The sequence below is a fragment of the Denticeps clupeoides genome, chromosome 1, assembly GCF_900700375.1.
Source record: "Denticeps clupeoides chromosome 1, fDenClu1.1, whole genome shotgun sequence".
NCBI lineage: Eukaryota > Metazoa > Chordata > Actinopteri > Clupeiformes > Denticipitidae > Denticeps > Denticeps clupeoides.
In genome coordinates, this window is record NC_041707.1 from 36,707,665 (window position 1) to 36,719,267 (window position 11,603).

The 11,603-nt window shown below is 41.5% G+C and overlaps 1 protein-coding gene across 3 annotated transcripts; it reads left to right on the forward strand.

Moving 5' to 3' along the window:
* Nucleotides 1-118: 118 nt before the first annotated feature.
* On the forward strand, nt 119-5,428 carry LOC114795987 (uncharacterized). Of its 3 annotated transcripts, none has more exons than XM_028989780.1 (2): nt 119-178; nt 256-1,687. In XM_028989780.1, exons 1-2 carry the CDS (start codon nt 170-172, stop codon nt 1,189-1,191), a joined length of 945 nt encoding a protein of 314 aa, XP_028845613.1. In that variant the 5' UTR covers nt 119-169; the 3' UTR covers nt 1,192-1,687. The 3 variants fall into 3 exon arrangements, with proteins under 3 accessions (XP_028845613.1, XP_028845604.1, XP_028845596.1); XM_028989771.1 differs by lacking the exon at nt 256-1,687 and adding an exon at nt 3,917-5,428 and having other exon boundaries at nt 168-178; XM_028989763.1 differs by lacking the exons at nt 119-178; nt 256-1,687 and adding exons at nt 3,703-3,837; nt 3,917-5,428.
* The last annotated feature ends 6,175 nt before the right edge of the window (nt 5,429-11,603 follow it).

Consider the following 11,603-nt stretch of genomic DNA (forward strand, 5'->3'; position numbering starts at 1 on the left):
GTGCTGAGGTTACATCAAATGATTGGTGTCTGACGGTGTGATGAGCAGCTAGGCAGATGTGAATCATGCTGGGTGTGTCTAAAACCGCTCTGCATGCAACACCCAGAGCACTGTGTCTCCGACATTCAGCTCGACAGACACGGAACTGAAACTGAGGAGAACCTGAACGATGGAACAGGTATGAAAACTTCTCTCTGCTTCAAGATAACATAATTAAACATGATATAATCCTTCTTGTGTTTCCATTTTCTACAGAGGAGAAATATTAGGACACCTGGGAATGTTATTCAAAGAGAACATGTAAATCTACAAACTCTGCGGGAAATACACCGAAATAATTACTTAGAAAAACAATGTGAAAATGACCATGAAGATGCAGAGAGAATCGGACGTGCTGGTTTTAATTTAGTGCCACGTTATCCGGCACCAGTGGAGTTTCATGTGTCCAAAGTTGCCCATGTTACCACTCAGACCAACATGGATGGGATTTTGAGCTCCCGTGGCTTCAAAGGCAACGAGGGACTTGTGTGGTGGGGACTTCAGATTGGACAAGAGGAGATCGATGCAGCAGAGGAGCGTTACCTGGAGACCCTGTTCCCCAACAGAAACCCAGAGCAGAGAGAAGCTCAACGGCCGTTTCTTCAACAGTTCACCACCTCTCCTGCGTTCCTGGACAGCTCTCGCTACGGAAACTTTCGTTTCTCCTTCCAGCTGGATGAGCTGATGAAGACCTACCAGGAGCAGATATGTGGAGGACAGGAGCCAAGACTGAGGGTCCATAAGACTGTGGTCTACAAACAGGAGATCATGTACTCAGTAGTGGTTCATAGTCCTGAGGTAGAGGACTATAATAAATGTCCAGAGCTTCAGGATAACGATGCTGTTTGTAGCTATACGGAGGGGAAGATTATCTGGCGTTCACAAGCCATGAGTGAAACACACCATTTCAGACTAATTCAGAATCGTTTTGAGCAGCACGTTAAGGCTGAGCCTGCTTGCCCAGATGTGTATTATGTGTGGGACCATGTTTGTCTGGCCTTCCACATCCCAGAGGACAAAATTCTCACCTTCCTCCCCAAGAGTTTGAAGAAGAGCTTGTCTGCATGTGATATGGAGATTGTAAAACTAAATGATCATGTACCGTTACATGAGGCAAAGTCAGTAGTAGACAAGGTGAAGTTGAGAGACTAATACAGGCCAGTACCAGTGGCAGGTTCTGCTAAAAGTGGCCAGGCTCAATTTTCTCAAGTTGAAGTTGAGTTTGTTCAAGGTTTCCTCATCTAGTGAATGGCCTGAGAAAACCAAATCTTAAATAACTACCAGTCAACATTTTGGACAGACCTACTCATGTATGGAGAAGTAAAGAGCAATGACTCTGAACAACATGATTACAATCGCTTCACTTTCACTTATTGTTGGGGTTATTTTGTATTCTTTTTTAAGTTTATTGTGGTGGATTAGAATAATTTTCCTTCATTTTTTTGTTAGTTGACCTGCTCTTAGGTTAGATCTTAGCTTTTGTATTGTTTGTTATATTTGTATATCAGTTTGTTATATTTGTGTGTGTGTGTGTGTGTGTGTGTGTGATGGGTATATTTGTATAAGAGATGTGTAACTTTCTTTTTGATTTAGTATATTGTTTCTTTTTCTATTTCTACAACATTAAAAGATATTTGTATTAATTAAAGTCACATCTCCCGCTTCATTAAGTAAAACTGTCACGGTCCAAAGGACCAGAATGTGAGCACGTGTAGGAGAAAATGAGGAACCGCGGTGTGGACAGTCACACTCTCTCTTCTGTTCACACTGTTCACACCCACGCGCAGTTGGCATGGGTGTCGGCGGTCATGTTGGGCCAACATCCGGTTGGTGAAGGTGATGAGAGCCGACCGCGCTGTTCTCCAGGCGTTTCGGCAGCCACGGATCATCTGACGGACCAATGGGACCCCACCTGCGGGCTCCTGCCGGGTGAAGATGGCGGGTTGAAATCCGTAACAGACCTCAAAAGGGCTGTGTCCGGTGGCAGAGGAAACCTGCAGGTTATGGACCAGCTCTGCCCAAAGAAGGTAACCGTGTCAGGTGCATTGATGTCCGATGCAGAGCACAGCAGGTATCGTCCCAGCTGTTGGTTTGGTTCTCTCCACCTGGCCATTGGTCTGAGGGTGGTAGCCAGAAGAGAGACTGCAGGTGGAACCGGCAGAAGACCTTCCACACAGCTGAGACAAATTGGGGTCCCCAATCGGAGACAATGTCATGGGGGAACCCGTGTAGGCGGACGACGTGTTGGAGAACAAGGTCAGAAGTTGTGATAGAGGACGGTAGGCTGGGCAGGGCGACCAAGTGGACCACCTTGGAAAAGCAATCCACTATGGTCAGGATGGTGGTCATTCCGTTGGCTTCCGGGAGACCAGTGTTGAAGTCCACGGCGAGGTGGGTCCAGGGACGATGAGGAATGGGAAGAGGACGCAGGGGACCAACAGCAGGAGTGTTTGGAGTCTTTGCCCGGGCACAGACGTCACAGGCGTCCATGTAGGCCTGTACATCCCGCCATAACGATGGCCACCAGAACACCCGACGAGCAAAAGAGAGAGTCTGTTGGCATCCTGGATAGCCCGAGAGCACCGAGGAGTGACCCCAGTGCATCACATCGAACCAGCAGGTGTTGGGGACGTACAGGCACCCTGGTGGGATGATGGCTGGGCCAGGGTTTGACGTTTGGACAAGAGGAGATCCATGCGGCACAGGAGCATTACCTGGAGACCCTGTTCCCCAACAGAAGCCCAGAGCAGAGAGAAGCTCAACAGCCGTTTCTTCAACAGTTCACCACCTCTCCTGCGTTCCTGGACAGCTCTCGCTACGGAAACTTTTGTTTCTCCTTCCAGATGGATGAGCTGATGAAGACCTACCAGGAGCAGATATGTGGAGGACAGGAGCCAAGACTGAGGGTCCATAAGACTGAGGGTCCAATCAATGACTGAGCGGCTGGCAGTGGCCATCTTTCCATGTTACCTCGTTTCCGTGCTGCTCCCAGTCACATGGATGGAATCGTGTGACAAAAACAAACCTGTGTAGCAAGAAAAGCTTGCACATACACTACTTTTCCTTTGCATATTCACACTTTTGTTTAGTACATGCACTATATTTTTGGCCGCACATACACAATATAGCATTCAAAAATTAACAACATAACGTCATTGTCAAAAACTGGGATGAATTAGGTCCATATTTAATGACATTATGAAGTTAGTTTCTTATGACGATGCCATTATCATTAAATTAATGGCTTGACTCAGTTCTTCCTCTCGAATGGTTCCTGCCATTTTACCAGGATGGTAGAGTCCGCTGTCGCTGTGCAGTCTGGATGTCCAGAGCTGTTGTCCTGTGGGCGGGACCAGCTGGGCTCTCCGGCCAATGGCAATGCTCTCTGCATGGACCTCATTATATTATTACCTTTCACACATAGTGTGGTAGAGGACTTGTACTCTTTCTCAGCTGTGTGGACTGTGAATGTGCTGTACTGTACTTTTCTGGTGCTCAAAGTTCTAAAATGTTTATTCATGTTCAGTTTGTCTGCTGTTTTTATTTTTAAAATTACTCGGACAGCCTGTGCACCCTGGTTTAATAATTTAACTGTTCACAAACATGACAAGGTTCATCTGACTGTGTTCCGAAATGTTTGGTGTCTGACGTAATGGTGTGATGAGCAGCTAGCCAGATGTGAATCGTGCTGGGTGTGTCTAAAACCGCTCTGCATGCGACACCCGGAGCACTGTGTCTCCGACATTCAGCTCGACAGACACGGAACTGAGGCTGAGGAGAACCTGAACGATGGAACAGGTATGAAAATTTCTCTCCCCTTCAAGATAACAAAATTAAACACTGAATCCATTCTTGTGTTTCCATTTTTTTTTTACAGAGGACAAATAGAAGAGGGGTAACTGAGCATTTTGTCAAAAGCCAACATGTAAATCTACAAACCCTGCGAAAGATACACAAAAATGACTACCTGTGCAAAGATAGAGAAAATGAAAATTGCCTGAGGTTGTCTTCTGAAAATAATATAGTTCCACGTTATCCGGCACCAGTGGAGTTTCATGTGTCCAAAGTTGCCCATGTTACCACTCAGACCAACATGGATGGGATTTTGAGCTCCAGTGGCTTCAAAGGCAAAGAGGGACTTGTGTGGTGGGGACTTAGGATTGGACAAGAGGAGATCAATGCAGCACAGGAGCGCTACCTGGAGACCCTGTTCCCCAACAGAAGCCCAGAGCAGAGAGAAGCTCAACAGCCGTTTCTCCAACAGTTCACCACCTCTCCTGCGTTCCTGGACAGCTCTCGCTACGGAAACTTTTGTTTCTCCTTCCAGCTGGATGAGCTGATGAAGACCTACCAGGAGCAGATATGTGGAGGACAGGAGCCAAGACTGAGGGTCCATAAGACTGTGGTCTACAGACAGGAGATCATGTACTCAGTAGTGGTTCATAGTCCTGAGGTAGAGGACTTTAATGAATATCAAGAGCTTCATGATAACGATGCTGTTTGTAGCTATAGGGAGGGGAAGATTATCTGGCGTGCACAAGCCATGAGTGGAACACACCGTTTCAGACTAATTCAGAATCATGATGAGCAGCACGTTGAGGCTGAGCCTGCTTGCCCACCAGAGTATTACATGTGGGACAATATTTGCCTGGTCTTTCACATCCCAGAGGATAAAACTTTCACTTTTTCCCCCCCGGAGATGCTGGTGAACAACCTGACAGCTTGTCACATTGGGAGCGAACCACTGAGTCCTAGTATACCGTATGATGAGGCCCAAAAAATAGTAGAAAGTAAAAAGTTACATAAAGTTAGTAATTAGTGAGATATTGCGATGCATGCTACATGCTGCATACCCAGGCATTCATGACATATAACCTTAATACATTTTTAATAGTTTACTATTTCGTAGAAATATTTTTCAGTACTGTTTTTAACATACTGAAGTACTGTTAGTGTAACATCATGTGGATTTGGGCATGGTCAGATAATAACACTGAATCAGCACAAGATAAGTAAATGTAAAATATATACTTTTTTACATGTACAAAATCACATGCCACATGCTAGAAATATTTTCATCTGGTCATGCCTGATGTTGCATCCGTGTCATTGATCAGTCCCCATGTGGAAATTGTAACCTATTCTGGCTTTGGGCACCATCTGATGGATCACAATACATTGCAGCTGTAGACAATGTTAAAGGTTTATTACTTGTATAACCATGTTATTAATTTCATATGTAGGGTATTTGGGTTTTGTTATTTACATTGTGTCAATTTATTTTCCAATCGTAGCATTATAATAATCCTTATTTTATCCAAGAGATATCAGAGTCTGATGAAAGGCTTGCTGTTTTGCGATGGAAATACAATTTTTATGAGGAAGTAAATAAGTGTGTTGTGTCACAGTGAACCTATTACAGTGGACTCACAATCAAATGTGAAACTTTACAATTGACAGTCTGGTATGAACTAAATATATTTAGAGATGGTCTAGTCTTTCTGTGATTTCAATCATCAATTTCAATCAATTTCAAGTTGCTATAAAATGTTTGTAAATTATTATTCATATGCAAGCATACACATACACAGGTAAAATAGAAAACCACATGACCATACAGATGTATCATTGAAATGAGCATGTTCAATGAAGGGGGGACCAGGTATCATGAAACTTTTTCCTGTCTATGCCACACTGATAGCTTCTCAAGGGTCATCACGGCAAGCACAGTCTTAACCCACTTGTTTGAAGGTAGAGGGTGCTGGCCTTTGAGGCATTACACAACTTGTGTTCTGAGATTATATCAAAAACAGCTACCATAGGATCGGGTTCAAGTGCAGTACCAATATGACAGGATAAAAACACGTGACCAGTTGTTGCCAGACTGCAATAACATCTGAGATATCTTTTTTTCTTCCTAAAAAAAAAGTCATTTAGCACGAGTACCAGGGTAAATTCAACCTTTCATTTGTGTAATTTAGGCGATTAACTATCTTAAGCTGTTTAAGATAGAGTTATAGGCAAAAGTGTACATTTGCACAATAGCATGTTGCCAAGTCTCGTCACATTTATTGTACATCTGGGAGTTTGTGGAGAAAATTGGAAATATCTCATGATGAAAATATCTAAAAACGTAGGTTCTTGGAATGTCATAGTTGGCTTGCAGCTTATCAAATGACAATTGTATTGACAATAATAACATAATTGCCAATTTTTATGCGCTGTGTCATTTTGGGAGGGTGGAAATAAGTGGTTACTGAGTAAGGGAAGACAATAAGTAACTAGTAGTTACTAATTAGTAAAACCAAAAGACGGTCAATATTTTAACCACAGTTTGAGGGCTGTAGATTCAGAATGACAGGAAAGGCACAAGCCATAAATGTTATTGGAGATAACTGATATGATATGGTTTCATATGGGATGATATGAGACTGATATGGTATGGTTTCCATAGTGGGTTTTCCACACAAGGCCCTCCCCCATTTTGTATGTTGAAATTTAAAAATATTTGCAGACCATTCGAACAACACTAGAATGGGTAGGATCAGCCCACCTGCTGATTTAGGTAGTTCCAAGTATGCCTTTCTTGTATGCACGCTGAAAGTGAAAGTGATTGTCATTGTGAAACACAGCAGCACAACACACGGTGACACAACGAAATGTGTCCTCTGCATTTAACCATCACCCTTGGTGAGCAGTGGGCAGCCATGACAGGTGCCCGGGGAGCACAGTCGTCTAGTGTTGTTTTCTTCATCAAAATCAAGGAGTGAACTCTTAGAGATGTTTCAAATGATAGAGTGATGTTAGTCGGGTAGAGTAGTAAATTGTTGGCATTCAACACCACTTTGTGGGTTTCCTGAAATCTGTTAATTACAGAAATGTTTGTATTTTGTCTCAGTGCAATGGCTAATGGTTCAACGACCAGCTCCAAGCAATCCTGCCACGTGACCGCATTCAAAAAGACAAATTTAGGTAGTCAGGTATTCCCACTCCACCCTGTTAAAAATCTATATAATTTCTGCTTGCTGAGTAGAGTAGGAGGAATAAAGGACATTGACGTGTCAAATTCAAAGTCAATTTTATGTGCAATTGGAAAAACATGCAACACAAAAACATGACAAAGGACATTGTGGACATTGTGAACATTGTGCACCAACCCATAACATAGTGCATGTTGAGACAAACTTGACAAACCAGGCAGACAAGTAGCAGTAATATGATACTTTATCAGTGTATGGATGTATTTAGTATATAGTGTATATGGTATACTGTGAGAATAATGGTGGTAGTACTGATATGACAAGATATGATAATAATAATAATAATAATAATAATACAGCAGCAGAGTGTGAGGTAGTGAGAGATTAAATTGCAGGGTTTAACACAAATTAAAAAAGGATTGTCTACCTTGATTAAATCCAATAAGATCTGGTGTATTATGATAGAAATTATGGCAAGGAAGGTTTATGTGCCTTTACGAGCCACATTCAAGATGATCCTTACACTTCTTGTGTATTTCTGTTACAGTCGCTCGTGACATGGTGTAAGGTAGCTTTTTAATTGATACAATATCTTCAAACATAAGGCAATTCATTCAAAGGTATTAATTTGCAGAAAATACTTTATGAAATTCTATTGGAAAGCCATCTGACCCAGACGCCTTACCACCCTGCATTGAACGTATTGCATGTAAAATTTCCTGGTTTGCTATTAGGGAGTCAATGTTCCTCAAAACTGACTTTAGGAATTTGTAAATCATCTAAAAAACTATGAATGACACATTTAGCGGTAGACATTTGGGACAAATATAGCTTTCAATAAGGCATTTTGAACTGATTGTTAATATTTGCTGTATTTCTAGTTACTTTGCACCAGATGTGGTACCGATTTCTGCAATCGTTCAGCGTGCATTATTCTGTTTAAGATGATGTGTGAGCCTTTGTTTGCTTTCCCACTGTGCTCATAATACAATTGCTTGGTTTGGAGAAGAAGCTGTTCTATTGGGAGATTATTGTATTCAGTGTGCAGTAGTAGACATTCTTATATGTTTAAGGACTGGATGCACTTGGTACAATTTGGTCTAGTTTTTTTATTTAATCAGATAGGTCCGTAAGACGTAGATTATGTTTCTTCTTCTCATAAGATGTACAAGAAATGATTTGCCCCCTGAGACAGGCTTTAAGTGCCTCCAGTATTGTAGTAAAAGACATGCCAAGAATGCTATTGAGTTCTATGTACGTATCTATCTGCTCAGTAATATATACAGTAATATACTGCTATTGTGCGGTAATAGCAGAGGACGGGAGCGACTCGTTGAGGATCACATTGCCATCTTTGTTGTAACCTGGTATTATCTGGAAATGTTAAATCTATTTGTACAGGACTATGATCAGATATTATTACGGCATGACATTGGCAGTTAGTGACATAAGAAAGTAATGATTGGTAAATTATATAAAAATCTAATCTAGAATATGATTTATGAATCATTACATAGAATCCATGGATCGCAGAAATTGTACAGGACAGTATGGATTCTCCAGACTTAAAGATTTTACTGTCATGTTCGGGGTGTAATTTATCTAAGGTTGTGTCTAGTATACGGTTAATATCACCACCACACATTAACATATGAGAATGAAGGTAGGGAAGTTTAGACATAAAGTTTGCGAAGAAACAAGGATTATCCCAGTTATGGCCATAAAGATTAGCCAAAATTACTTGGTGGTTAAAAAATGTCCCAGTCACTATAACAAACCGACCATTCTCATCCGGTATCACTGTGGAGACTTTGAACTAGCTGCCCTTTTTTTTATCTGTATAGCTGTTCCACATTATACTTAAGGTAAAATATTTCATCTGACCAATCTTTTTTTAAACTTTTTGCGTTTATATGAGTGTAGGTGGATTTCCTGAAAGAACCGTTCTGCCACCGGTTGGCCTATCGGGTAAAGAATCGGACCCGTATTCGGAAAGTTGCCAGTTCATTCTGATTGCTGAAAACTCATGAAACACATAAATACCACGATCACTCTCTTGCGTAACATAAAATATTATTAGAAGATCATGGCAATGGCAGAATTAGAAGAGAACAGTTTTTTTTTGGCCCATGATGATGACTGGTTCATATGCCGGTTTAGATTACTTTTTTGAGCTATGTGCTCTGAACTGGGTGAGAGACCAACCTGGCACATCACAGGTACTGACTATCCTGGGATTCCTCGCAACTGGCTGTTACCAGTGGGAATTAGCAGACAGGTATGTATTATAATTAATAGAATTGTTCATTTGTCCTAAAGCTTGATTAGGAAACATACTCTAGGATAACATTCCATCGGAGACTCAAATCTATTTTTATTTGTGATTTGCATTTACCATGCATGGCGTGTATCTACAGTTGAAACCAAAAGTTTTCATACACTGTTTATAATAACATATTTTATCTTACTGTCTGATATTAAATTATACAAAACCCTTTCAGTTTTAGGCCCGTTTGGATTCCCAAATAATTTCTATTTGCTAAACGTCAAATTAATGTGTGAGAGATTTTTTTTATTACTTTCTTCTAAGTCCAAAGTTTACATACACTAAGATTACTATGCCTTTAAACTGTTTGGGAAATCCCAGATGATGATGATGTCATGGCTTTTGAAGCCATGATAGGTTTACTGACCCCACTTGAGTTGAGTTGATTTAAAGGCACAGCTCAACATATATAACAAGTAACTAGTTCTCAACCACCGGGTAGACTTGACAGCCTGAGGTTTTATTCAACATTGACGGAGCTGGGAAGTGATAAAACTGGGATTACTTCATTTGTGATAACATGACTACGCATTCCAACATGTACTAGTTTTCATTAAATCAGCTACTTTAATAATAGATGCTGGTTCTTGCATGTACATTTACATTTGTGTAGCACGAATGTACCGTACTGTACTTTACAATACTACACAAAAAGCATCAGCTGGCTGCAGCCTGAAATGTTTCGTCCCGTACGTGTGTACCATGATGTAAATCATGGTGGGTGTGAAAACACACGGAAACAACAACAGCAACATTTATTTCTTATATAGCCCAAAATCACATACAGTATGTCTCAATGGGCTTTGACAGGCCCTACAGTTGACACCCCCCACACGTCACCCTTCTGCACAAGAAAAACTCCACAAAAAAAGAACTCTAGGAGAGAGAAAAAAAGAAGGGAAGAAGCCTTGGGAAGGAGTGGTACAGAGAGGGACCCCCTTCCAGGACAGAGTGAGCTAGCAGTTGGTGTTTGTGATGATTTGTCCAATAAGAGAAAAAGTCCTACAGTTGTAGAGGTGGAGAAGTCCAAAGTGTAATAAAGAGCATCTGTCCATGTTTGGAGGTGCTGGACAGTGCAGAGTAGGTTTTAGTCCAGTGTCATGGTGTACATTACGTGTCCATGATGATGCTGCTGGTCCATTTGAAGATCCCTGAAGCTTTAGTTGTTACGGTGGTGGTGGTGGCTGTGGTGACCCTTGTTTAGCAGTTGCCAGGAACCAGGATTTATCTGCTGGTCTCTTCACTGGAGTCTCCCAGTAGTCTGTGTATATTTGTGCAACAGTGGCCTAACTATGATGGCCTAACTAAGGTGGATTTAACACTGTCTGTGTTTGACCTAATGACTGTGTAATTAAGTGGACTTTGTAAATGACACTGTGTCTGGGACTTTAACAGAAGGCCAGAGTGAACAGATGTGTTTTCAGTTTAGATTCAAACACTGAGACTGTGTTCCACAACTGTGGAGCTCTAAATGAGATAGAGATAACATATAGAGATGTGAAGTGAAAGTGAAGTGATTGTGCTTTTGTGTGGACAGTAATTTTAGTTACACTCATTTCAAATTCAATTTCAATTTCAAATTCGAATTTGAATTTGAAATTGGTGTAACCAAAATTCCTGTCCACGCAAAAGCACTGTGTCAGCATTCAGACAGACAGAATAGAAGAGAAAGATCAGACTGAGGAGGACCTGAACGATGGGACAGGTATGAAAACCTCTCTCTGCTTCAAGATGACATAATTAAACACTGAGTTGATATAATCAATCTTGTATTTCCATTTTCTACAGAGGATAAATATTAGAAGGACAACTGAGAATGTTGTTCAAAGTGAACATGTAAATCTACAAACTCTGCAGGAAATACACCAAAATAATTACTTAGAAAAACAATGTGAAAATGACCATGAAGATACAGAACGAAACAGACGGGCTGATTTTAATTTAGTTCCACGTTATCCGGCACCACGTTATCCGGCAACGAGGGACTTGTGTGGTGGGGACTTCAGATTGGACAAGAGGAGATCGATGCGGCACAGGAGCGTTACCTGGAGACCCTGTTCCCCAACAGAAACCCAGAGCAGAGAGAAGCTCAACAGTCGTTTCTTCAACAGTTCACCACCTCTCCTGTATTCCTGGGCAGCTCTCGCTACGGAAACTTTTTTTTCTCCTTCCAGCTGGATGAACTGAAGAAGACCTACCAGGAGCAGATATGTGGAGGACAGGAGCCAAGACTGAGGGTCCATAAGACTGTGGTCTAC